Genomic DNA, 27,604 nt, shown 5'->3' with positions numbered 1-27,604 from the left:
CCCCACCACCCAGTGCTCCCCACCTCCCTCCCATTTCCACCCCCCTTAGTTGTTGTCCATGTGTCCTTTATACTAGTTCCTGTAAATCCCCTTTTTCCCTGAAATTCACTCCCCTCTCCCCTCTGGTCACTGTCCCCCTGTTCTCTATTTCAATGTCTTTGGTTATATTTTGCTTGTTTGTTCTGTTGTTTAGCTTGCTGTTAAAGGTGAGATCCCATGGTATTTGTCCTTTAGCTTTAAGGGCCGAGTGATTTTGGAAGGAAACCTTGTACACTGGGCTGCACCTGACCTCATAAGGAAATGCCACAAAACGGATCGACCCTCTCCTGCTCACCTGAGCTGCGTGTCTGAGCCAGGCCGTCCAACAGGGCCATGGCATCTGCCCTTGACCTCGGGCCCCTGCACCGGAGAGACAGGCAAAGCAGAGTCCTCCTCATAGGGCAGGCTATCCTCCTAGGCAGGGTCTTAATAAGAGGCACAGGGTTAGGGCTCTCAAAGAAACATCTGCGCCCCTGGCTGGGAGGCTTGGTTGGTTGGAGTGTTGTCCTGGACAGCAAAAGGATGAGGGTTCAATTCCCAGTCAGGGTACAAACCGAGGTTGTGGGTTCGAGGCAGCCTATCAATGTTTCTCTTTCTCAAAAGAGAGATCAATAAATTTTTTAAATGACACCCGGGTTTCTGCCTCACCCAGATGGATGGGGTCCCCACTGACTTCCGCAGCCAATGTTGTGGGGGCCCCTTGTGACTGCACTGGGGCTCCAGGCTGGGACCCCGGTGTGCGGCCGGGGCCTCTTGCTCCCCAGGGGAGACTGCCACAGCCCACAGAGCCCTCCTGCTTCTGGACGCCACCCGTGGGTATAGGGCCCTCCCCTCTCCCACGTCCGTCCCTCCTGCCGGTCTGTACGCGGCGTCTTTCTGTCCTCAGTTATAGGAGCTCCGTTCAGCTAGGCTCTAGCCGGTTGTCCAGGCCGATTCCTCTACAGGTCTGTTGTCATTCTGATGTGACCGTGGGGGCGGGGGGTGCTCTCCTACACTGCCATCTTGACCAGCATTCCTGGGCTGACTCTTTATGGGTGAATTTAACACAGAAGAGTGGGGATGGAAGTCCAGGAGGGGAGAAAACAAGGAGCCAAATGGCCAGGTGTTGACACCAACCAAGGTCCCCGAACGACACAGCCTCCACTGTGGCCTGGCCCTTTCCCCTCTCCCATGTCTGCAGGGCACCTCTGCTGGACTGAGGTCATCGCTCCCAAGCGGATGCCTTGGCAACCACATCTTAAGTCAGATACTCACATTTTTCTAAATAAGAAAAAAATTCGGGGCTCACACTACATGGACCTCGAGGTAGATCATGGCTATTAGGCAGGGTGGTCCTCCCTAAATAAACAGGAGTCAGGGTCACCTGGTGGATTCGCTGCTCCATGGAGCCCCCCACAGTACGGCATTCCCGTTCTCCCAGGAGTGAGCCCATCATTCCAGACCAAGAAAGATCTTGCTGAGCGAGGTTTCTGCAAACTCCTGCATGGCCTCTCCTTCTCGTCCTTCTGTTAGCCACAGATTTGTGAAGCTCACCTTCTGTGCCTTTATCTAAGTCACAAAGGTTGGAAAAGACAGAGGAGAGGGAAGAACTTGTAGGACTCTGTGGGAGACCCCCTCTGCGTGGCGTACGTTTCCACTGGCCAACACTGGGCAGCCGTGGCTCTCCGGTGAACCCGACGTGGCCCCACGTTTATGCTGCCTTACTCTGCTTTCATTCTTGGCCTCATCTTCCTGAAGAAGTTAAACATTTGCTAGATAGTCTGAACAAAAAGCAACTCTCCTCGTACCTTCCTTTGGAGAGCGGCAAGGCAAGCGAGGTTGACTGATTGCAGCAACGAAGGGAAACAAGCCGTTACATTTTAACCAGTGTGTAAAGAAGGCTCTCGGGCCCTTTTGTTTCCGAGAATTTTGTTTTCCTGCAAATCGCCAGGGGGATGAAGTTTTACAGTTTGGGAGTCCTCGTAGCCACCGTCGCCTTCTGTGAGCATCATGTCTTCGCAGTTCAGAGGTAACCGAGTGGACCCTGGTGGGCGGGTGGTGGGCCGCTTCCCCACTTGCTGACCCCACCCCGAATCCGGCCAGTGTGCCGGGCTGGGGAACACATGTCACAGTGTGGAGGCCAGCTCTTTCAGGACCTTCCCATGCTCCCTGGACAGGTCACATATTTCAGTGCAAGGCTCTCACGAGACATAGGGCCTCTCTTCTTACCCGGCTCCAGTTTTATTATTGCGAGGGCCCTAGATGACGTGAACATTCAGTGTCTACGGAGACGAAAGGCAGAGAAACTTTTATAAAAAGTAATTATTCACGCCCGAGCACATCTACAGTGTATTAACTGTAGATAACTTATTTTCTTCTTACACATGAAGCACAGGAGGAAGAGGGTGAAGGTATAAATAGAAGGTTGGGTTGCGCAGGAGTGTTCAGCCTGGAATATAAAAGGCAGAACAGTGGCGTTATAAGAACAGCTGCACGAACATGTCGAATTCTTACTCTGCGTAGCAGAGCAGTTCCTTTAGGGTTCTCTACTACAAATCACTTAGGAGAACACGAGTGAGTCCAACACTCTGGCATCTGTAATTGTGGTGAAAACAATTCGTGGCTCTGTGTAATATTGTCATTGATTCACCAGCTACTGTTTCCGTTGCTCAAAGTCGGTCTTGCTCCATAGGAGAGGGCAGTGGTCGTGGCAGCTGCCCAGGAGCCGAAAGAGTGAGCGTGCATCTGCTCTCTGGTGGACACCCCACTCGGTCCACAGCCAGACCCCTTCCTTTTCATGTTTTAAGCTTATTTCCTTTTAATGATGATCTCAAAGACCCCCCCAGTATAACTGATCCCCCTTTTTACTTTTTAATTAACATCAAAATCCTGTTGTATTCCCCCCACCCCCCTGCAGTGGCCAGGTCTTGTCTGCTCTTCCTAAAACCTCTCTGCAAGTTCAAGTCCTACAGAATCTTACCACAACACACGAGGTAATTTCCCCTCGTTTATCTGTGTATTGGTTTCATTTCGTGCAGGTATTGGGTGCTGTGTTCTCTCCCGTATGTCGTCTAGCTTACCTAGAGCTGGGATAAACAGCCCTTCTTACAGCCTTCGTCCTCTTCCCATATCACACGGTTTTGCTGGTTTCCAAAATCAAACCTTCTTCGTTTGTGTTATTAGCTTTTCAGCCAACTGCATAATCATATCTTGGGCTTCAAAACATGCACCTACTTCCAAAGATGCTACAATCATAGAAGCCCAATAGGACTTTGCATACAGAACAAGGATTTTTAACCAAAGAAGTACCACCCGGGAAAACATTAAAAGTTTTGTGCCTGGGATCCATCTCCCCGGAAGTGTAGACACTTGCCTACGGTGTGGAGAATGGATGCGAGTTATTAAATATCATGGTAGGAAATCGGCGGCTCCATGGTTGTCGGCTGGACCAGATTTGAGATTCAAGAGATGTACTAGGGGAGATGCTGTGAAGGGCAGGGGGCGTCCTCTGACCATAATGCACCTGACCCCTGTCCAGAAGGGAAGACTGTGCATGAACAACCTCAGACTCAAGGGCAGTTCCCTGAAGACTGGGCGGGACCAGTGGTGAGCCACGTGTAAGAGGAATCTCCCCACTAGTGAGAATGGACCTGGGTTAACATACCCACGGTGCTTGATCACTGGCCAGTGGGGCAGCAGGGCCTCAGCCTCTGGTGGGTCAGGAGTGGGAACAGCCGGGAAGGTCAGTCTACTATGCGTCTCCTCCCAACAGAAGAGTTGAGTCGTGGCTGTTCACCTCCAGCTCATCAGGGGCGGCGGGCATGCCACCAGGGGGCGCATCAGAGCCTGAGAACTGGGTTCTGGGCCTGCCACCCGGAAGTGTGTGATTTCAGACCCATTAGCCTCGGACCTTAATGTCCTCATGGGAACCGTGCAGACGATGCCCCTCGCCTGGGCTGTAGCAAACGGCTACTGCAATGACCAAAGGCAATGAGTGTGGAAGTGCTTGGGAAAAGTGTGGGGAGACAGGAAAAAGGGTAAACGACTGTGGAAGGCATTGTCGAGAGTCCATATGAGAGAGGAACACTGACAGGACCATAACGTCAAGAATATCGAATGTTTATTAAAATCACCATTTAATCAACTTTCCAGACAAAATGTTATTTCTCTTCTAAACACCGAACGTACATGTCCAGTTCTAGACAGCTGGGACATGAGTACCTTTACTCACCCATCGTCTCATCAGATATTTACTGAGCACCTACTATGGACCCGGTCCTCTTTAGCAACTGGAGTCACGGGGAAGAATAAAACCAGCCCCCCCAAAACAATGTTTATAATGCCGTGTGCATGAATGAGGGCCAGTGACCGGGGGGCACCTTTCCCTTACACACGCTTTCGTGACGTTCGCTGTGAACCGCTGTGTTTGCTTTATTGATTTTCCCCTTGAAACTGCAGATTGTCCTCTGGAAGCCAGTAACGGCTGAGTTTATCACCAAGGAAAAAGAAGTCCACTTATTTGTGAATGCATCTGATATGATCAACGTGAAAGCCCATTTACAAGACAGCGGCATTCAATTCAGGTAGGCATCATCCAACGTTTATTAAGTAGCTATTATAAACACCTGCAATGCAGCAGATTAGCAGATGGCATAATTGCACCCTGGAGAAATGAATACTTGCATTAAACTTGGCGACATAGAAATCTCTGGAATGGGCTGGCTGTAACACCCAAGTGGCTAGCTCTGTGAACTTGAACAAGTGGTTTAACCTCTCACGACCTCACTCCCTTATCTCAAAATAATGTTTAGACTCAGTGATCTGTGCAGTTTCTTAGAGTTCCTCCTAGTTCTTTCCTTCTTATAGTTCCTCTGCTCTCTGCCCAGACGGGGGGAGCAAAGTTGTCATTCACTTTAGTAGACTTTGCAGGATCTCTCAAAAAAAGCAGCTGGTAGAGAGGGTTTTGCTCCCTTCACAAGGTCAGCGAACACTTCTGAACGTCTGCCTCTAGATGAACACGCACCAAATGCAACTCCTGCTCGGAGTCCACGCCCTCTTCCTCTTGAGTCCTCCACCAACGTCTGTTCTCTGTAGCCACTGTCCAAACCCCAGGGTCCTTCGGACGCCCTTGCACTTCCTGGAGGCGCTCTGTCCTCTGCACGGCACCTGGCAGCCTGTGGAGAACACTCGGTGATAATTTCGAACAATGTTATGGCAGGCGCTGACTGCCTCCCAGGAACTGTGCCGAGCCTTTTTACACAGTGTGTCATTCCATCCTCATCTAACCTCGGGAGGCAAATACTGTCCTCGTTGGGCAGATGAGAAAGGTTTTCAAACTGATGAATGAATTCCTCGAGGTGGGTCAGCTAGAACATGGCAGGGCTAGGAGCTGGACTCAGGCCTTTCTGCTGTCCAAGCGGTGCCTTTCCATCTGTCGGCCTGAATAAAAATAGAGAGACCTTATGCAATGTAACTGCCTTTCAACCCAGTCATCTCAGGTGATGAAATGGTTTCATTCAGTTACAATGTTGGCCCAGTTGATGGTGTGACACTTCTCTAGGGACACTAAATAAGACGGCTTTCCCATACCTCCCCTTTTCCCATGCCTCTGTTTCCCTAGAGGTCTGGCCACCTCCAACTGTGCAGGACACCTGGGATAGGTCCCCAGTGGTCACAATGAAAAACAAAAAGAGAAGACTGTCATCTTCTCCTGAGATTTTCACTGCAGATAGAGTAAAACACCGTGACTCTGAATTGAACAAAACTGTCCCCTAACCTAGATGTTCACATAAAAGATGCTTAAATGGAGCACGGTGGAGAAACGTTGGCCACGGTGGGGGAAGGGTGGGATTTCGGAGGCGTGAGAAGCATCCCGTGTTGGAACCACTTTCTCTCCAGGGCCCGTGTCGGCTGAGCCAAGAGGGGGTGTGCATTCTGAGTCACCCGCAGTCCTTGGTAGGGTCGTTTCCCGCGGGAAGAACCTTTAGATTTCTTCGAGATTTTTTTTCCCCTCGTGCTCAGCTGTTGTGGCTGCAGAGGGCCACGTGGGAAGATCAGAGCCCTTTTGAGAAACACCTGCTCACCCTCTGTTTCCTCACCCAGGGTCTTGATGGAAGATGTGGAGGAGCTAATCCGCCAGCAGACTTCCAACAACACCATCAGGCCCCGGGCCCCGTACGCGTATTATGAGAATTATCACTCCCTAAGTGAAGTAAGCCATCAGCCTTCTCTCCAAAGTTCCTATCGTCACTGAGCCGGCATTCCCATTGCAATGATGGGAAATTATTGAAGTATCATAGTCGGTGGGAGAAGGTAAAAGACACCACAGTTAGGTTGCTCACGCAGTGGTAATTCATCCTTTCGTAGACACCCGCCCGGGGAGACAGCATCGCGGGTGGTGAATGGCCGGTAAGCAGGCGGCTGGGCCACAGCCGAGGGCATCTCTCACTGCCAGGCGCAGTGCCACACGCAAAGGAACAGCAGACATCAAAAACAGGGCCTTTTTGTTGAAACTGCCACACAGACAATGAACAGTCCAGTGAGTGATGTCTCTGCGGACTATTATTGAATAATTGCCACAATATCTCAGTGAATTAAACAAATGTAGTCACGTATATTCAGTACACTATAAATAAGCCCATCCTATTCCCCTCAGGAGGAGCCTGTGAAGTGAATAAGAATAAGAATAAGAATAAGAATAAGAATAAGAATAAGAATAAGAACAAGAACAAGAGCCCTGGCTGGCATAGCTCAGTGGATTGCACACAGGCCTGCGAACCACACAATTGCGGTTCGATTCCCAGTCAGGGCACATGCCTGGGTTGCAGGCCAGTTCCCAGCAGGGGGCTCACGAGAGGCAACTGTACATTGATATTTCTCTTCCTCTCTCCTTCCCTTCCCCTCTAAAGATAAATAAATAAAATCTTTAAAAAAAGAGTATTATAAAAAAAGAATAAGGGTAAGAATAAGAATGTCTGTGTTTTACTCTCGCAGAAATTGACGTTTTTCTTTCAGTACTTACAGGCTCCAGTTTTTCTAGAGGGAACCTGAGGAAGGTGTTCAGTTGGCATCAGTAAACCTTCGCATGACACTCAAACAGCCGCTCCCCCATATTTGGGAGCCGAAAGGGTGCATCTCTTGGAGGACTTCCTTTTCTACACAGTTTACTCCAAGGAATAAAAATCCCTTAGTATCTTTCATTCCTTCACAGGAGTAGACGGTCGCATTGCTTAATATAAGTATTTTTTTTACCATCTTTGGGTAGGTGCCCAGAAGCGATTAAAGACCATGTCCATGTTTCCAGACATCTAAGCCTTAAATAACAAAACATCAGTTTTCCATTTAATCTTTAAGAGCATCTGTTCCTTTTCTGTTAGTTAAGCCACAACTCAGTCGGCTTCAAGATTCAATGTGCCTGGCTGATGGATGCTGAGCTTGCAATGGCATTCCCCTCCCCCCTCCCTTGCCTCCGTTTTGCCTGGACTACCTCCCTCCACCATCTATCATCAGAGGCAAACCTGATGCCCAGGCCTGAGAGGCCAGGCAGGAATGGGGAAGGTAGGCGTGTTTCTGCCATGCGCGGTTCAGTGGGAAGAGAGAGATGTCTTACACAGAAGTATTTTTAAAAATATATTCAAGGTCCTCTTCCCCATCAGCCCTGATGACTCCTCCAGCCCTCACCCCAAGGGGGGTAGGAGGTGTTCCAGGTGACTGTCCCCAGGAAATCTTAAGGAAACAGGGAGAAAAACAAAAGGCCAAAAATTACTTTTAACATAGGCCAAAGAAGAGAGCTATTCAAAGGCGGTTACCTTCATGGCCTCCATGTAGACTGTGGAATAAATAAAGATTTCTGTAACGCTCCGATCATGGAACCTGGCCTCCCTGGTTGATGGAAGCCTGCTGCGTGTCCGCAGAATGCACGGCAGTTGTACACGGTCGGTCTCGCAGGTGCACTCATTCCTTAGAAGGGTAACTTGGAACTCCTGGTGGCGGGATCCCTGACACCTCAGGTAGCCGCTGAGTTGGGGGTTGGCGGCAGCTTCGACCCCCAGCACAGGACAGTCACACGCGCGGACCTCTGGCCCTTGGTATGCTGCAGAGAGGAAGCAAGGTGGAACAGTGCATGCGTCCCCGTCACCTGGGGTTGCGGTCAGAAATTAGCTCCAGAAAAGTTTCCAGAAGTTAGGTCAAGGGTTGGTTATTCCTGTTTCAGGAGGTCCAAACGTTTAATTACGGCCCCTGAGAAGTTGGTCTCCATCCAAACACAGTCAAGTTCCATCATTCAACCCCTGCTTGGAAGCGGCCCCTAACGTCAGGCCTGGGCTTTTTTACCCATCTCCCCACTGAAATCACAAATGCCACCAGACGTCCATCCAGGAGGCAGGTCCAGAGCCCAAGTCCTTCTCAGAGCGGAAGAGAATTTTTTCTCTCCGGATTGTCCTTGCCTTCACCCCTCATCACTTCACAGGTCTGCTGTGAGTGTCCGGGCCTCTGGGGGGCGACAAAGGCCGCACCATTTATAGAGTGAGGGGGCCAGGGCCCAGGGCTTCCTAGGTGACTCAGGAAAAGCCGACTTAAAAAAAAAAAAAGTTCCACGTAAAAGGGAACTCACAAACGAATGGTAAAAGGATTTTATCCACAGAGGCAGGGATTCGATGAGCCTTCAAAAATAACTCTTAGGAGACTTACTGTATTGTGCCGTGTACAATGAGCACCTGTTTTTGGCCCAAACGTTTAGGAAAAACATCTTTCATTTTAATTCAAGTTTTTATTTATTTATATTTAAATACTTGTTTTTGTATTATAGAGGAATTTTAGCATTTATTTTTTTAACATATTATGGTACAAGAAATTTTGTGTAATAAATAATTACAAATCACAAGAACAGATACAAGGAAAAAGAAATGTTTTGTTCTGCTAACAAATTAGTACTAACCATGTATAAGGTGCATCCTTATTTTTCCCTAAAAAATTTGGGCAATAAAGTATGCATTATACATGGCAAAATACGGTACTTTAAAAATGAACTTTTCCTACTTTGTCATAATTTTCTCAGTACTCTTTCTCTAAACCTTGATACCTTTCAAAACGTTAATTATATTGATTTTTCCTAAACAGCCGAAGAAACATCCTACCCTACATATTTTAGTTCCTCGTTCCTTCTCCGTACAGAGCTTTAGTGGGCTTGCCTTCCTTCGAAGAAGCTGTCTGCCTCCGTTAGGGCAACGCTTTGAACTTGCTCTATGACTAACTGTGTACTTCCGCTTCCATAGATCTATTCTTGGATAGACTTCATAACCGAGCGGTATCCTGACGTGGTTGAAAAAATCCACATCGGATCCTCATATGAGAAGCGCCCACTTTATGTGTTAAAGGTAAGTTATGGGGAGAGTCATCGACCTTTTGCCGTTGGAGGATGTGTTCATTCTCTTGTAGTGCTTGTTATAACTTGGATTTTTTTTCCTTTGAGTTCTGGAAATATTTGTATTACCAGTCTTCCTCCACTGTAACACTCAACTATGTAGGGATAATTTTCCCCCTTTGCTAGTGCAGTGTTGGTCCATGAGTAGAAACCCCAGTGTTAGAATCAACTCTCTTTTTTGTGACATAGATGAACCATTAACTTCCTTGAATTTCGACACCTACTGCCTAACAATGAGGAGTGTGGTCTGGATTATTGTCTTCATACCACCACCACCTCTGACCGGCTCACTTAGGAAAAAGAAAAAGAGAGACAGAACCTGTGATTGGACCAATAACAGTGGAACTGTTTCTAGAACTAAAGAAAGAGCCCAACAGTCAAACCGGGGAAGGGGGAGAACAGGGACGTGCAGGGACCTTAGCCATGGGGCTGATACAGACAAGAGCGTCTCCTCCAACCTCAGTCTCTTCAGTTCTTTTCAGTTGAACACATTGACCTTAGTAAAGGTGAGTAAATACGGCCACAGGAAGAATTCTTAGGAGCCATGAAACTGCATATACTAATTTCTGTCCTTTGATTTCTACTTCTGGAGTTCTGCTTTTTTACCGCTCCCCCACCCTACAACGAACAAAATATGTATATTTTTTAAATTGAAAAGAAGCTCTGGAGAAGTTGAAATCACTGGTTTGATATTTGATTCAGTGATGTAGTTTTCCAACATTATCACTTGGATGAGCCTTCTTGGTCACCCAAAGGTGAGAGTCTGAGCCAGGATTTCTGGGCTTTGATCTGTGCTGAGACACGTGAGACTTCGGGTCTTCTGGGTGGCCGAGCTGGTCAGCACGGAGCCATGTGATCATGGCCCACCCGCCCGTGACATTGCTTTCAGCTGCGTTGGGTGTACTCTTCGGGACGTGGGAACTTGTGTTTCTGGGACCCAGTTGGGCAGGCCGGAAGTCCGTGCTTGCTGCGTGCTTCCTTCCTGCTCTTACTAGACCAAGGACGTGAGCACAATGACGTGACCCGAGTCTCTGGGGTCCTCCATCTTCCCAGGGTCAGGGCCAGTACGCACCAAGACAGCTGGCCTGGCACATTCAGAAGGCAACTGATTCAGACAGCTCAGGGATCTAACTATTAAACTAAATAGTTAAATCAGCCAGGAAGTTTTCTGCTTGGTACACTTTAACCCTTCAAGGTCGGTGCATGTGACTGCCTCACCTGTTTTCTCAGTGAAGGCCTCCAGGTTAATGAAGAAAAATCCACCTTGACTGGTGCAGATGGCAATCGGAAAACCTAACTCTTTTCTCGTTCTGGAATTTCAACCCAGCATATTTGTTTGATTTTACAAGACCCTTCTCCCTTCCCTCCACACTCTAAAATTGTGTTGTATCTAATTTTGACAAGCAAATGAAGTATTGGGCTGGCCTAATAAATGAACTAAAGTTCATTTAGTTTTTTTCGTACAATGGCTCCAGTAGCGCTTAGTTGTCTTTAACTTCATTAGAAACAATTTTGTCCCGTTGTATTATGACAGCTGTCATCAGAGTGCATTTAAAAAAATATCAAAATTGGTGAATTTTTTGTGCAGCCATTCTAATATTGAAGATGAAAGAAAATGAACAACGTTTTTGGCATATTATGCTTTATTATTTCAAGGAAGGTAAAAATGCAACTGAAACACAAAAAAAGATTTGTGTTTGCAGTGTATGGAGAAGGTGCTGCGACTGATAGAATGTGTCAAAAGTGGTTTGTAAAGTTTCTTGGCACTATTGACATTTTGGCCAAGTGATTCTCTGCCACAGGGTGGTCTTACACATTGGAAGATGTTTAGCAGCACCCCTGGCCTCTACCCACTGGAAGCCAATAGTGGGAGAGAGCCAACATACTCCAAATATATAAATCAATGCCGTTATAGGAAAAAATGAAAGAATGTGTCATTCATTTTACAGAAAAAAATAAATGGGCTTTAAAAAAGATTTTATTTACTTATTTTAGAGAGAGAGGAAGGAAGGGAGAAAGAGAGAGAAACATCAACGTGTGAGCGATACATCACTTACTTGCCTCTAGCACACCCCCAACCAGGAATCCAGCTCACAACCAGGCATGTGCCCTGACTGGGAACTGAACTGGCAACCCTTCAGTTTGCAGGCTGACACTCAACCCACTGAGCCATACCAGCCAGGGCACAAACAGACTTTTTAGCCAACCCAACATAATTTCTATTGTTCGGAGGTGTTTTAGGGGGCTTCTCCTGAAGACATCAAAGGCTACCATTGAGGAAATGCTGGGGAAAAGTCCCCTTTCCCAGAGACTCGACAACTTGCACTGCCCCCCTCCCCCATCCTGTGAATCAGAACAAGGCTCCCCTCCCACGCGTGTTGGTGAGCAGTTCGTGGGACATTCAAGGTGTGCTTCTTCCTGTGTGAAATGGGTAAATAGTCTGCATGTCCCAAGTGCGCACCCTGGGGAAGTGGCGAGGGAGCCCAAGTTTATGTTCGGCCCTCCCGGTTCCCCTTTCCCAGGCCTTCTCTGCCCCACACCTACCACGGAAAACCATCCACCAAGCCACCCACAGACACGTACGCACTTCCCTCCGATGAGGTGGGAGCACTGGTTCTCTGGACTCTCCTTCTTCATCTCCACATGCAGCACCGACATGACTCCCTAAACGCTGGGGAATACGACCCCTTTAAACCAGGGCTCCTGGCGTCACACCTTAACTCTGACTTGCACCAGCTCTGTGAGTTTAGCAATTTCATCTCTCCACCTTTACTCTCCCCAGCTTTTAACTTTCCTTGAGAATTCTCGAAAGAACTCAAACAAAAATGCATGTGCCCTAGCTTTGTTACAAGAATTAGAGGTAAGCCCTGAATGGATGGAAGTTAACGTTTTGAAGCTTCTTCTTATTATGTTTGGCTTCCTTTGGGCAGATTTCGAGAAAGCAGCAAACGCCCAAAATTGCTATGTGGATTGACTGCGGCATCCACGCCAGAGAGTGGGTCTCTCCTGCTTTCTGCCTGTGGTTCACAGGCCACGTAAGTATTCACGTTCTCTCGCACCAGCGTTTCTCTGTGTGCTTGGCGCCCCTGGTACAGCATCAGTGGGGCTGTTTATCACAGGCCTTTGCCCAGGGTCACATCTTGGAATTCTTGATTTTAAAATCTCTGGGGGTGAGGCTTGGCAATCGACCATTTTCCCAAGCTTCCCAGCTGACTTTCATGAGTGTTATGTTTGAGAACCATGATTTCCAGCCTTTCAAACAACTGAAGGGCTGTCGGCCTCTTCTGTCCCACATTTTTAGCCGGGGCCAAACACTAGAAAGTGAGTCAGAAATAGTAGCCATGGCAATATTTTTTTACAGATAGAAGAAAGAACTAAAGCAATGAACTAAGCTGAGTCTCAGTTGATTTCTTTTGATTTGAATTATTCAGACATCTCTTGCCACAGTTTGCTCTCGGAAACTGAACATTGATGTACAACATCACTGAGCAGACCATATTTTTTCATATATCATAATAAGGGATTTTGTCCCTGAAGAAGGCCATGGCACCTAAAACCCATATATATAAATTATATATAAGGCAAAGAGTACGTCATAAAAGTAACAAAATTAATTACTTTAAACCTCTTTAATGATGAAAACGTAAAAATTATGGTTTACATCCCCTAAAATGGACACATATGTCCTCTACACTGACCTATACAAGGAGCCATAGCAACCCCAAAATAACTTACAATATGTGTGCTCTCATATGGGTATTATCGTCTCTGATTTGCATGTACACAGTAACATAAAATAGATGCATCAGGAAATTAAGAGATTGCCACTTCAATTGAGCCGTGCTACCCAAGGAGGTACACTGGAAGTCAACATATTCCTGCCTCCTCTGGGTCTGGTCAGACTCGTCTCTACCCACCTTCATTTGACGCACCATCTGTCCTTCCCCCACGGTGGGAGCTGAGGCCTCCCCAAACCCACTGGAAAGCTCTGTGCCCCAACACTGGTACTCCCCGAACCAAATGAGGGGGAGTTCCCCACGGACTAGACCCTCAACACAGCCCAGGCATGTGGTAGTCTGGAACCTTCCCCATGTTCGGTAGCCTCATTCATCCTAGGGAATGGCTGAAGCAGCTGTCGGTGGAGAGAGAAAGGCACGAAGCAACGGGGAGAACATTTATTTTGCATTCTGTAACTAAACCTGGATAGGGCCAGAGAGAAAGTTCCATTCCCACGGACTCTAATTCACATGGGGTGAAGTTGTCCTTAACTGTGGTCCCTCCCAAACTTACATCCCTTCCCCCCTGCCCTGGCTGCCATCCCCCGCCCACCCCTCCCATAGGCAGTGTCTGGTGAGGCCTGTTAGGAAACTCATAGCCGGTATCTGGGAAAAGCTACTGCTGATTTTAAAGCCAACTGATCTGATGTGCAGAAAATACCCTCCAATGCAGCAAAAATTTAACCCCAGAAGTTATGAAGACAATGTAGAAAACATCTCTACTCCCGTCTGGGCATAAGACAAGGTTAAATCTCTGACTGATGTGGGTTATTGAAAAAGGAGTGGAATATATTTAGGTTTTCTTGCTTCCTTAAATCTTTGTAGTGGGTCTTATGGGTTTCGTAGTTTAGTTTTGTTTAATTCTTTTGGTGTTTCAAAGGGTATTTTAGAAAACGTACGGTTCTGTGTTCTGCCTCCATTAAATGGAAGGACCATTTGTCCCATTTCCAAGGAATTTATCATCACTTGGCAGCTCAGTACCCTAAATTTCAGTCTTTCCAGGAATTGATATTCTTTCTGAAAGTTAAATTTGCAAATCTAAACATGGCAAAAGAAAAACACAGAAAAGAAACAGACTGAGTTTAGAAGAACTTCAAAGAGCTACGACTAACCATCCTTGGTTTAATTTGCAGATGACTCAGTTCTACGGGAGGGAACACCGGCACACCAGTATTTTGAGGCACATGGATTTCTACGTTATGCCCATAGTTAATGTGGACGGTTACGACTACACGTGGAAAAAGGTAGGTGAAGGCAAAGAAAATAAACATCTGCCCCCTTGTGGGTGCAGAATACACAGGCTGAATCATTCATAAAATCCTGGGTCGCCCTGGCTGGTGTAGCTCAGTGGATTGAGCACAGGCCTGCGAACCAGAGGATCGCGGTTCAGTTCCCAGTCAGGGCACATGCCTGGGTTGCAGGCTGGTTCCCTGCAGGCCAACTCCCAGCAGGGGACACACCAAAGGCAACCATACATTGATGTTTCTCTCCCTCTCTCCTTTCCCCTCTAAAGATAAATAAATAAATAAAATTTTTAAAAAAAGAGTAAAACAATTACATTTAAAAAAAAAAATCCTGGGTCTAGGAACAATGGTTTCATTATGAAGAAAGTATGGAGAAGTTCAACTACATGTGAGTGGAAATAATTGCATAGTAAACACCAATGTACCTGTCAGACTGTTCCAGATATAATCCATCCATGGCCCATCTTTTTCATCTCTATGCTCCACCTGCTTCTACCGTACTTTTATTACTCTGAGGCAAATCTCAGACATCATGCCATTTCATCAATAAGTATTTCAGTATCCATCTCTAAATGAGGTCTTTAAAAAATGAGCACAGTATCGTTATATCTAAACATTAACAACGATAACTTAAAATGAAAGGTTCAATCAATAGTTCAATTTCCAATTCTGTCATAACTTTTTAATACATTTCTTTGGTTCAGGATCCAAATAAGGCTGCGCTGCTGTGATTCCTTCGTGTATCTTTTAACTCTACTTTAGTCCATAGTTGCTCCCACTCTTCCTCGCAATTTATTCATCAAATGCAAGTCTCCCCTTGTCTGGATTTGTTGATTGCATTTTGCCGTGTTGCAGTTCAACCTACTCCTCTGTCCTCTGTATTTCCTAAAACTCGATGTTTGGATTCTAGAGGCAAGAGCTCTTCATTGTGACAGTGTGTCCGCACCAGACTGTGCAGAGTGTCTAGTTGTAGCTCTAGTTGCAGCTCATCGCTACCCTTGATGCAAAATGCCCGGACCCGTTTAATCCTACTCTCAGTCCTTTGGACAGCATTTTGATTTATCAAATCGTACATTGGAAGACTTAGAGCAGAATCATAATTGAACTTGTATTCTAACTGGTACGTGCATTGGTATCTTTTAACTCAAGCATGAGCATGCGTATCTCCATCAATGTCATCTATACTGGGAACCATTATCAATAGCTTTCTGGCCCATGAAGATGGTGATTCATGTAAATCACTCAAACAATATGAAGCACATTCCTTTTTACTTTAATGGGGGGGCACACAAAAATGTAGCGGAGCATGCATCAGCTCAGAGACACCTACTTGCACAGCACATGGGAACACCGAGGGGGATGAGCTTTATTGCCGTGGTTAGAAACACACAGGATTGTCCAGGAGCCACTGCCTGTAGGGGGAGTTTATGCAGAAGAGATTGGAATGGACATTGGTGAAAAAAACTTCCCAGGTAAGAGGAATGCTGGGAAGCCAAGTTTTCAGGTGGGGGTGGAAGGGCAAATCCTAAATTGTGCACATGAGAAATGCTGAGCACAGCACATAACACTCATCTGGTGCTCAATGAATGGTCACATTCCTGTGTTGATCTTGTAGTAAATTCATGCCCTTCAACTTGAATCACAGTGGCATTCAGCTGCCCTATTGCTGTTGCCACTTTCCAGCTGTCCTTTGTGTCTTTAACTGAACTCTGCCATGTAGTCCCTGCGGTTTGAGAACCTAATTTCTCCAGGGAAACTGTTGCTACCAAACCACCAGCCAGGGTGTGGGTGGGACTGGGTGGCTTGGTAGGAGGATTGGTGGGAGGAGGGGAAAGCATGCCACCCCACCTCAGCAATGGAACCCAAAGTCTGTGCAATGATTTACACGATCACGTTGCCTTAGTTTACCTCAAGGAGGCAGTTTACCACAGGAGTTTGCTCTGTGTTTACCAACCAGAGTCAAAGGGGGCTGAGGCTGGGGGAGTCTCCCTGGCTCTGTGCCTCGGAGCGTTGACAGAGTGCTGAGTTCAGTGTAAAGGGAGCATCGAACCTTGTGACGCAGTAACTGCAGCATAATCGTTGAACTTGCTAAGAGACCAAATCTTTGTGATTCCCACCACAGAAAAAGAAACGATAATTAGGTGATGGGGCGGAGGTGCTATCGCTACAATAGTGATCATATTACAATATGTGGATGCATCAGGTCACCGTGGTGTACACCTTATACCTTAAATTTATGCAACGTGAGATGTCAAACGTACTTCGATTAAAAAAGAAACTCATGCCTCACAGTCTTAATTTGAGTTGAAACACAAAGGTGTCTTACTTTTCTTAGAAGAAACTCAAAATGGCAATGCATCAACTTACTTTAAATGAAATAAGGACGAACAGGGAGGCCAGTAAGCAGCCGAGCAAAACGAGGTGGAAATAGTATCTGTCTAGGTCCAGCCTGGTCAAACATTAGGATTTTGTTTGGTTCATACTCAAGCCATGTGAGTGAATGTGATGGAGAGCCCAGCAGAAACGGCGCTGTAAGGCCACTGACTACAGAAGGGGATGGGCTTGCAGGAGAGCAACACACCCTGGCCACTCAGGTTGTCAGAGTCAGGTCTTTCCTGCCCTGGCTGGTATCACTCAGTGGGCTGGGCATCATCTGAGGCCCAGAGGTCACCAGTTCGATTCCCGGTCAGGACACATGCCTGGTCTGCAGGTTCAGTCCCCGGTTGGGGGCGTGCAAGAGGCAGCTGATGGATGTTTCTCTTACGCACCAATGTTTCTCTCCCTCTCTTCCTCCCTCCTTTTCCCTCTCTCTAACAATAAATAAATAAAATCTTAAACAAATAAATAAAAGTCCCGTCTCTCCTAAAACCACAGACATGGCCACCATGCTTATCTGTGTTTTATTTATCCAGGACCGAATGTGGAGAAAGAACCGTTCTTCCCATGGAAACAATATCTGCGTTGGAACAGACCTGAACAGGAACTTCGCTTCCAGACACTGGTGTGGTAGGTGCTTCATTTCATTCGGAGCAACGTCTCTGCGTTAAGAAGGTGATATTCACGGAGAAAGGCCCATTCACTCCAATGAACGAGAGAGGGGAGGCCCATCCGATTTGGGAGACCATTTAAATAATGAACACTTTAGTTCAATGTAATGCTGTGAAGATTGATGAGAGTCAGTGAATCTCCTCAAATAACAGCGTGTCCTTCGCAGGGCGGCCGTGAGGGTTAAATGGGGTGTTTCTGTCGATCTCTGCAGAGTCCCCGACATGCACGCAGCACGCACTTGGTGGGTGGCAGCCGGCAGGGTCACTGTTGTGAGCTTTGTTCCAAAGGGCGGCTGGGTTGAGACTAGGATCTTCATCTCGATTTGAAGTTATCCATGAAGGGACTCGGATTTTCAGAACCTCGGTGAAGGACCCAGTCCAGAGCTAGTCAACTGTTGCCGGGAGGGAATCAATTTTTGCCCAGAGGTGGCTCCCTAGAGATCCATCCCTGGGAATTAGGGACAGGAAGGAGAAATGAGGTGCGGGGGACAGGCTGTACATGCTATAATCTTTCAGAGGAATGAGTGAACATCACTCCGGAACCAAATATCACCATCCCATTTTAGTCACTAAACCACCTACCAAGTTAGAAGTCACTCCAATAACAGACTCTCCTGTTCTGAGTTCCCAAATGAGACTTTTCTTTTATGGACTCTATTGATGAGTAATTTTTAAAATACGTAACAAGTGAACTCATAATAAATTAAAGAAGGCAGGGCTTGTTTTCCTCTCATAACCAGAGGCTTGGAGACTGGGCTAGCGTTTCTGAGGCCCCCTTAGACTTTCTCCGGGTTGCAAATGCTGCCGTGGCTGCTACGAAGGCGTATAAATAAATGACTTCAAAAGGAACATAAACAACACCGAGTGGACATTAAAAGTACGCTCTTTACAGAGCCCCGTCTAACCCATGATCTAACAATGTCATGCCGTAGATGTTGGGAGAATACAGTGCGAGGGAAATCACAGACCCCACTAGTACGTGTGTCCCTCATAAACCCAGACTGTTGGTTGCACCACAGAGAGAGGCGCGTCGAACTTCTCGTGCTCGGAAGTCTACTGTGGCCCCTACCCCGAGTCGGAGCCCGAGGTGAAGGCAGTGGCCAGCTTCTTGAGAAGGCACATCCACGGCATCAAAGCCTACGTCGCCGTGCACTCCTACTCCCAGATGATAGTGTTCCCGTACTCCTATAACAGGAGCAGAAGCAAAGACCACGAGGAACTGGTACGTGCTGCTCGGTGATGTCCATCGTGAGCGTTTCAGACATAGAGGAATACTTGGTTTGAGAGTCAAAGAACCCTCTGGAGTTCTGGTCTAACTCGCCTGGGAACCAGCCTGGGTCAGGGCTCACTGAGGGGACGTGACGCCGGGGCCTTACCCCGAGGGCACGGACTTGGGCACAGCAGATGGGCCCTCCTAGGAAAAAAATCAGACTCCCCTTGGAGATCAGGAGGGGACCATCCCACCTGGGTGTGACCCACCTGTGGAGCCGTGTAAGTGAGGACCAGGACGCGAGTCTCTGGACTTCTGCATCTGCTTTGTGGCCACTAGCTTTCTGCTCCAGACAACCGACCAGCTCAGGGCTCGTCAATTGGACATGCGCCTTAGGAGCTGTTTGCATGTTGACCTGATAGGACCCCCAGGGTCCTATCAGAAAGCAGCTCCAACTGCCGCATTGAGGTGGGAGCACACCCCCTTGTTTGGAATGTAGTGGACAATTCGGTAAAAGTAAAGAAAAAGGAACGATAGCGTGCTGTCGACACTCAGGAACAGATACAGTTTCCGCCAAGCAATGAAAAGATAGGATTTCTACAGGCAGACGGGGGGGCAATGGTGTCCCCACGGGAAGCAGGTTCAGGGGACTGGGAGGGTGCCAGAGTGCAGGGTGAGCAGATGAAGTCAGCTGGTGGAAATAAGGTTGGCTTGTTTGAATGTCAGAATAAATTTGCATTTTAGTCTGTAGACAGGGGTTCCTTTCAGACTTTTATTGTGAGCAAAGGCTTGGCGGAGCGTCATGTCCACGGGAGCTCCTCTGGGTCATCCAAGAGAGGGACAGTGAATGCTGTCCACCCTCAGCAAAGGTCAGGAAGAGCTAGACCCAAATGCAGTAGAGGGCGGACGTAGTCATTGTCTCACTCCATACCGAAGGCAACACCTTTTCTCTGGAATGCATCTTTGGGAGGTATTAGACATTTCACACAAGAACAAAGCAGAGGTTTTGAGAGGGATGAGAGGGGGGTTGGGCACGCTTCGGTGTGGTACCGGTTAGAGACGTCAGAGTCACAGTTTGGTGACGCTTTTGTCTAGAAATGGGGGAAGCCCAAGTTGTTTGCCTTTGACGTATAGTTATACTTTATTTTACAAAATGAATTCCTAAAACAGACAGGCGAGAATTAACATGTTTATCAAATTAAATAAAATTTTCAAGGTACCAGAAGAGTTATGTTTAGAGTCACCCAATTGTGATTTCCATAACGCAAAAAAAAAAAACAAAACCCCAAAAGCAAAAACAAAATGTATTTTTAAAGTTAATTTATTCTTCTTGATTTACCTTCTGGATAAATGCAGATTTTTCATAGATAGTTTTCCCTGCCTTTACTGAGATACAATTGACATATAAAATTGTGTACGTGTAAGGCGTACAAGGTGATTTGATACACGTGTATATTGTGAAATAATTACCTCACTAAAGGGAATTGACACACCAGTCACCTCACATCATGACTGTTTTTTCTTGTTGCGGTGAGAACAGGAAAGCTCTACTCTTTAAGGAACTTTCACGTATGTAACTCAAATTGTTAACTGTAGTGACCAGCTGTCCATTCGATCCTGGTACCTAAGCATCTTACAACTGCAAGTTTGTACCTTTGCCCAGCAGCGCCCCTTTCTCCCAGCCCGGCCCCAGCTCCTGGCGACCACCATCCTGCTCTAGGTTTCTGCACACAGTACACTCTGAGTCCATGACTCTGTGATTGGTTTTTGTTTAGAAACTTCTTTACCTGCCCCATTCGACGAGGGCTTTCCATTAACTGAGTTTTCCTGTTCTGTTGCCCTCAGTCTCTGGTGGCCAGAGAGGCGGTCCAGGCCATCGAGAGCGCCGGTAAAGGCACCCGGTACACATATGGCAGTGGCTCGGAAAGCCTGTGTGAGTATTTCTGTTCACGATCTTGGAGAGCTGTGCGGTCCTCACAAAATCCGGGGGTTCCGTGTTTCTGTGTTGATCGAATTCTTTTCAGTGGACTCTTTAAACAAGGTCATGTGCAAAACAATTAGATTATAATGGATACGGGTGGAAGCATTGTGGCCGTGAGAGTACTGAACAAGCTATGTCCAGTGAGTATTTAAACAAAAAGTCAAAATGGTATTTCAGAAATTATGCTCGTTGGTATAGGGTTGGGATCATAGAATGGCATCGCACTAGTTGAGCGGAGCAGAAGAGACCATAAAAGGTCAAAGGAATATGTAAGATGCCCAGGGCCACCAGGCTAAAGGCTACCCACATCTAGGGGACCATTACCTTAACTGTGTTTCAGTGACAGCTGCTGCCCAACAGCACAGCCCACGCCCACTGCAGCTGAATGTCTTTGCACCAGCTGCATACAGCTGCGAACAGCTGCATGGTTTGTATCATCGTGATGAGTGTATTGCAAACTCCTAACAAGTATTTCGAATTCATTGATACTGGAAGCTCTTGACTGAGGGACTCCCTTGTACGCACACTGGGATAGCAGACAGTGGTTTCGCTCTTTCGAAGCTGGAGGGGGAGTTGGGAGACAGTAACAGAACATGAACAGGTCGCCGAGTGTCAGCAAATCACAAACCTGCAGGCTGTACAGTCCGAGAGCAAAACATGGCTTTCTGTTTCCTTAAATGGTTGGAAAAAATCGAAAGGAGAATAAGACGTTGTGGCCTCTGAAAAGGCTAGGAAATTCAGATCTCCGTGGTCCCGAATGCAGTTTTCTCTGAACACAGCTACACTCGTTCATTTGCACGTTGTCTCTGACAGTTTCGTGACTGATGAGCCGAGTAACTGTGACCTGGACTCTGTGACCCACAAAGCCTAGAACACAGGGTCCGGCAGAAGTAACGCCTGCTGACGTATGTTTGGTGGGGTAATAACGTGGGGGTAATAATTTACAGTTTTAATTTGAACATTTCACCTAAAATGTCCTATGGTGTGCTTGATGGTGATATTGTTATGTTCCAGAAGGCCATGCTTATGATTTTGTAATAAAAGACTTTGTAATAAAAAGAGGCGTTATTTGTGCCAGACCTTGCATTTACTATCTTGTCCTTTACAGAAAAGTTTTCCATCTCTGATGTAAACAGTTACGTAGTAAAATAGAGTCTAATTCCATTGATAAGTGAAGAAAACAAAATAGGCTTACAGACCTGAGGATGCCTGCAGGGGAGAGAGGCTCCTTGGAGACTGTGGCCTGGGAAGGTCTTTCTCTGTAGGTGACAGTCTGGGAAACCTACCTGGTAAGTGGCTACCCAAGAAAAGTGGGGGGAAATCGGGGAGAGGGAATGGCCTGTGCAAAGGCCTAGAGGCAGTCCGTTCAGAGTCCCAGAGCTTCCTTTAAGAGGTGTGATTGGCAGGATTATAAAAACACACTCATATGAATAATCGCATTCATATTATTTTCAATAAATTGCTTGGGCACCAGGTGCCCTCCTAGTAGAAAGTCCAGAAGCAGAACTTTCTTCCTCCTTCTCAACATCCCCAGACTGACTCAGGGCAGACTGAGGCCAGACTGGCCCACAGGGCCTCTCTGTCTCTTGGGGTCACTGTTCCATTGCTGCCTTTACTGACACAGGTCCCTGCTGTGTCACAGAAAAACCCCACGGCTTCCTTTCACAATTCGGAGCATTCCCGATTCCTATCCTCTTCTCTGCCATTGCTCCCCGAAGCATGACCATAGTGCCACAGTGTTAGACCGCTCTGCCTGGTTTTAGGAATTGTATCTTAACCCCTTGTGGCTAAGGGTGAGGGACAACCCCTGGAATGCAAGCCACAGGAGACAAAGCTTGTCTTTGGTAGCGAATGCTGCCTTAGTTTCCTCTCCCTGCCCCCAAAGCTTGGTCTGAAGTCAATGATGGGTAAGGCCCCTCACAGCGGGGGGCAACCTAAGCCAGACTCAATCACTTGGGAGGCCTTCATGGAAGGACTGGGGGAGGGGCTGCGATAAAGAGCAATGGACTCTCACCTGACCCAGCTTTGAGATAGTCGGGAGTCCCCATGTCCTCTGGGAAAAGCGCTTCCTGGCTCTAATCCCCTTTAGCCTGAATACCTGTTGGGGAGGGGTGCAGCTCCTTGCCTTGCTAGAGGGTGTCCTGGGAAACAGTCTGGCATCACAAAGACTTCCTGATAAACCTGTGAAATCTGCTCTGCTAAGAGTACTTTCATTCATATGTTAAGGGTTCGAGCAGGAAACCCTAAAACTCTGTTCCTGACAGACTCTGACTCATACTAAGCCCTTAGACTTCTTTGAAATGTTATCTACTGTCTACTGTTTGATCCCTGCCGCCCTGTATTCCAGTGTATTACAATCCAATAAAAGGCCCTGGAGGAGGAGGCTTGAGGCCTTTTTCCCCTGAGAAACTGGCCACTACCCACGGCCTTTTCCCTCTGTGAAAATGGCCACTTCTCCTCCCTAAGCAAATCACATCATGTCTTGGTCATGTCTACTCTCGCCTGTGGCAACTGGGGGGGCCTGTGAGGAAAGTCGTCCCCACCCCTCAGGGCTGGAGGAGCTCAGGGAGCAACTTCCTGCTTCTGTGTGATCAGTCCCTCTCCACACACTCATTCATTCAGGGCACATCTGTGTGTGTGTGTGTGTGTGAGAGAGAGAGAGAGAGAGAGAGAGAGAGAGAAACGTGGAAATAATGGCTAGAAGCACAAATTGCAAATATTGATATTGGTTGTCAGACATATTTGCTGAATAAATGAATAACTTAACTAATCCACTATTGATGGACGTTTTTCAATATTTAAACAATGTTCCAGTAAACAGCTTTGTATCATATAAATATTAGAAGCAAAAAGATCATTTTGCATAATTCTATGGTTGCCTACCTGAAAAACAGTAGAAAATTAACCAAAAGTATTAGCAACAATTAAAAATTTCAGTAAGATGGCTGACTGTGAACTTGTATATGGATTCATTGTTAAAGTATATGTGTGTGTACAAACACAAATCCATATAATATATATTTAAAAACCTAGAAAATGTTACTAGTGTACATTAAAAAAAGACAAAAGGAGGAAACTGTCATGCTTTTGAGTGGGAAAGCAATATAGAAAATGTGTCTGTTGTTCTAAATTAATTTGTGTATAAATCCCAATGAACACTTAAATGATTTTGAACTCCTCTTGAAAGAACAAATTCGGGAGAAGAGCTTGTAGAATTCAAAAAAATAAGGCTAATAATGGAGCATTTTCCTCAACCAGATATTAAAACACATTAGAAACCTGTAGTAATTAAGATAGTGTGGAACCAAGCTCGTGGGAGACAGATTAAGAGGACAGTGAATACAGGAAGACACTCAAATAGATGAGGAGATGTGGCATCTCATAAGGGGGGCAATTCTCACCAGTTAAGGATGTTAGAGTATTCACTTAATAGGGCTGGGAAACCTGCTAAATTAGGTGGGAAAAATAATAGGATTACTAACACACCTTTCTCCAAAATAAATTCCAAACAGGTAAAATATCTCTATGTAAATGCTCTGTAATAAACCGAGTTAAAAGCTAAATAGCCAAATAAAAGGAAAAATCCTTCTCATATTACATATGGCAAACAACACTAACATTGCTTTTATAAACAATTTAGAAGTGGGACCAAATAGAAATATGAGTAAGACAATTGGTTAAAATTATATAAACATGGACAATAAATGTACTGAACAAAATGTGCGATTCACTGGTAATCAAAGAAACCTAAAGCAAGGCAATCTGATATTATTTTTTTACCCATAAAACTGCCAGAAATGCAAAATTCCCATGGATGATATGGGAGGGAGAAAGGACATATTCACACCTTGCTAGTGGAGGTATAAGTTGGTTCCATTCTTTTGAAGGTTATTTGGCATCAGGTAGCCTAACTATGAAAAGTACATACCCTCATGCTAGCAATCTACTACTTGGAAATAATATCCTAAAGGAACAAAGAAATAGTTATGTATAAACAAGGATGGTTGTTCATTACTCAGAAATGAGGAAACATTCTAAAGGTCTCCAAATAAATACTTAATTTATATCCAGCATTACAGTGTAATGCTTGCTATAAGTTAGTTAAAAATGATTTGAACTCACTAATACATAAAGTTGATCATGATAGATGGTGTTACAAAACAGACTGTATAGAATTATCTTATTTATGTCGAAAAAATTAATATAGAAAAATTTTAAAATTAAGTTAAAATATTTATTTATTTTTGTTAAAGCCTGCAGTGAGGGAAAAAAGGGAACAGTGCGATGATGATGACGATGGAGGGAGGGACAGGGATGAGGGCGGTGTGGAGGCCAGAAGGTGGAGGAGTAGAAATCCAGACATTTAACGGTGTTACAATAACAATAAAGAAAAAAAGTGCTAACAATAACAATAAAGAAAAAAAGTGCCACAACGTTAATGGTGACGAACGTTTCTTGGTAAAGTGATTGGGTACTTTTAATTTTCTTCCATAACTTGTTTTCCTCCAATATCCCTTTTCAACTGGAAACTTATATTACTTAATAATCAGAAAAATGCTAAGCAGTTTTCATTTTTAGGAGAAAAACATTTTTCTCAGTTAACATGAAACATCTGCATTTCAAAAACTAATGTATTGCCTTCTTCTTGCAGACTTAGCTCCCGGAGGTCCAGACGACTGGGTCTATGACTTGGGCATCAAATACTCCTTTACAATCGAACTTCGAGATACAGGCGAACACGGATTCTTGCTGCCAAAGCGGCTGATCGAGCCCACTTGCAAAGAAGCTCTTGCCGCGGTCTCTAAAATAGCTTGGCACGTCATCAGGAACGTTTAATGCTCTTGATCTCCTCACTCTGCTCCCACATTTTAATTTGCTGATTCCAACAAGACCGCCTCGTGTACCAGTTTCTTTTGGAGTTTCATCAGTAGTTTTGATAAAAAGTTTTCCTATTTCTTGGTGTTTGTCAAAGCACAAAATAAATGCAATAAACAAATTTGCACTTTTTCCTTTTTTTAAAGAAGCTAGGTGCTGATATTCCCCCCCTTGGATTCAGACGTCGGACTAGGCAATCCCAATTTTAATAGTTTATCGCAAATTACTGGACACTATACAAAAAAGGTTGTGAAAAGTACATTAAAGATTTTTCCTCCAAATTTTCAACAAATTTACGCTTGTACCTTTAAGACAGGTATAGACAATGGCCCAGAAATTGGAAGGGTGTCAAAAACAGGACATTCGTCTGCCGCCTCTCCGTTCATGAAACTTTGTTGAGCAAACGAATGAACGTACTTTCGACAACAAATGTGGCATTTACCGCACTTACAACAGCCGTTTATTAAAGGCATTATGTAATAAAAAAACCCTAACTCTTCCTTTTAAATGCACTTTCAATTGGGAACTTCAGAAGCTCCTAGCCACAGGCTTCCTCCGCGGCTACGTCTCAAAAAGAGGGATTGATTCCGCACCACGGGGCGGAGCTAGTGGAGGGCGTTTCCTCGGAGGGGCGGGGCCTGCGTGTGACGACTAATTTGGCAGCCGGAAGCCGCCCAGGGGTACAGGGGACCCGGGCAAGCCCTCGACTTCCGGCGGCGTTTAGAGGACATCCTCCCCAGCGGTGGCCAGTGTTTTCGTGGCCTTGTCTCACTCCCTGTCCTCTCCGTGTTGTTTTTCTGTCCACGTCCCAGTCTCGCTTGACCCTGGCGAAGCGGCTGGCGAGTTCCGCTGCTCACCCGCCCCCGGGGCCCCTCGCCAGCCGAGGGCCGGTTCCGGGGAGCCGCACGCGCACCTCCTTGTCCGTGCCGTCGTCCTCCCGGGGCCAAGTCCGGGGACTGAGAGGCGTCTCCCCCGCTCCTCGGAGCGGCGGCGGCGGTGACAGCTCGGGACTGTGCGTGCGAAGGGAGCTCGGGGAGGAGGTACACTCGAATTGCGTGACTTGGGGCAGGGATTGCTGGGGATGTGGAAGGGGGGGCCGGAGTTGGGCTCCTGCCCCGCCTGGGAGCAGCAGGGATTTTGAGCCGGTTGAGCATCCCACCCTTACAACTCTGCAGCCAGCTCCCTGTGCTCAGGCCTCGTTTCTCGCCCTCGTTCTGTTTCTGGAGAGGCTGTCTAAAGGGGATGGGGTGGATTCGGAAGGAATCTTGACCGCTGAAGGTGCGCTTGGGGACCCTTGTGTGGGATTGGCGTTTGCACGTAACCGAAGGCTTCGGGAATGTGGTTTTAGCTGTAAAACTCCTCTTCACACATTCCGGGCCTATTAGGGGAAGTATTGTGTCTTTCTTTTGGTTGTCTTTTGTCTTACCTACTTCCTGGCAGTGGTAGCTTAACGATTTAGGCCCTCGGAGCAGAGGAGTGCTACTAGACCGTCTTCCCGTTCCCTAGAGGGATAGTTCTGGCAACTATGTATCAGAAACCGGGAAGATGCTGCCTGGCACGATGTGATATATGGCGAAATGATTTAGCAGCTAGTCAGTTATTCAGTAGGTATTAGTTGAGTGATATTTGTAGAATCTTGACTACGGATCACTAGTAGTGTCAAGCTACTAGACACTACTATTTTCGGTTATTTTGCGAGGTTTTCAGATAATTTGAACTACTCTGAAAATGATGGGCGTGTGCAGTCTCTTCGGGGTTTGGTTTGTTTTTGAAGGAAGGCATAATTTAGAAAGTTTGGAAAAGATCTTCACACCTCAAGTTTTCCAAGTCCATGACACTCGCAGTGAATACAAATGCATTTGTGCAGTACAATCCCTGCGTGTGGTCAGCAGAGTCTAGTTCTGTAATGTTTGAAAGTACTGGCTTTAGGACCTCAGCGAAAGTATTTTGGAGAGTTTTGTGAAAATAGTCTGTAGATTTTCAAGTAATTTACAATTTCCTAGTGAAATATGTGAATTGTTACATGACAATT

General features: G+C 46.3%; 2 protein-coding genes across 3 annotated transcripts in view; both read left to right on the top strand.

Annotated features, from left to right (window-relative positions):
* Positions 1-1,907: 1,907 nt before the first annotated feature.
* CPB2 (carboxypeptidase B2) lies at positions 1,908-25,693 on the top strand. Its single transcript, XM_037057618.1, has 11 exons — positions 1,908-2,047; positions 2,936-3,011; positions 4,477-4,601; positions 6,121-6,229; positions 9,291-9,392; positions 12,370-12,474; positions 14,349-14,459; positions 17,372-17,465; positions 18,526-18,728; positions 20,562-20,649; positions 25,349-25,693. The coding sequence occupies exons 1-11, from the start codon at positions 1,974-1,976 to the stop codon at positions 25,531-25,533; spliced, it is 1,272 nt and encodes a 423-aa protein (XP_036913513.1). The 5' UTR covers positions 1,908-1,973; the 3' UTR covers positions 25,534-25,693.
* A 576-nt stretch (positions 25,694-26,269) lies between these two features.
* Positions 26,270-27,604, top strand: part of ZC3H13 (zinc finger CCCH-type containing 13) — a 43,533-nt gene continuing 42,198 nt past the window's right edge. For both annotated transcript variants that reach the window (XM_037057617.1, XM_037057616.1), the window contains exon 1: positions 26,270-26,612. The gene's annotated coding sequence lies outside the window, so the exon portion shown is untranslated. The remainder of the gene's footprint in view (positions 26,613-27,604) is intronic.

This window comes from Sturnira hondurensis, unplaced genomic scaffold (genome assembly GCF_014824575.4).
Source record: "Sturnira hondurensis isolate 20B ecotype Veracruz unplaced genomic scaffold, ASM1482457v3 Scaffold0009719, whole genome shotgun sequence".
In the NCBI taxonomy this organism is placed as follows: Eukaryota; Metazoa; Chordata; class Mammalia; order Chiroptera; family Phyllostomidae; genus Sturnira; species Sturnira hondurensis.
Note: the sequence above shows the minus strand (reverse complement) of the source record. Positions and strands in the feature narration are given on the sequence as shown.

What these genes read in the sequence shown, in the direction of transcription:
- CPB2 (XM_037057618.1), top strand. Translation starts at nt 1,974, where the DNA reads ATGAAGTTTTACAGTTTGGGAGTCCTCGTAGCCACCGTCGCCTTCTGT. An exon ending in ATTATCACTCCCTAAGTGAA is followed by an intron (nt 6,230 to 9,290) that starts GTAAGCCATCAG and finishes CCGCTTCCATAG; the next exon opens with ATCTATTCTTGGATAGACTT. An exon ending in GCCTGTGGTTCACAGGCCAC is followed by an intron (nt 12,475 to 14,348) that starts GTAAGTATTCAC and finishes TTTAATTTGCAG; the next exon opens with ATGACTCAGTTCTACGGGAG.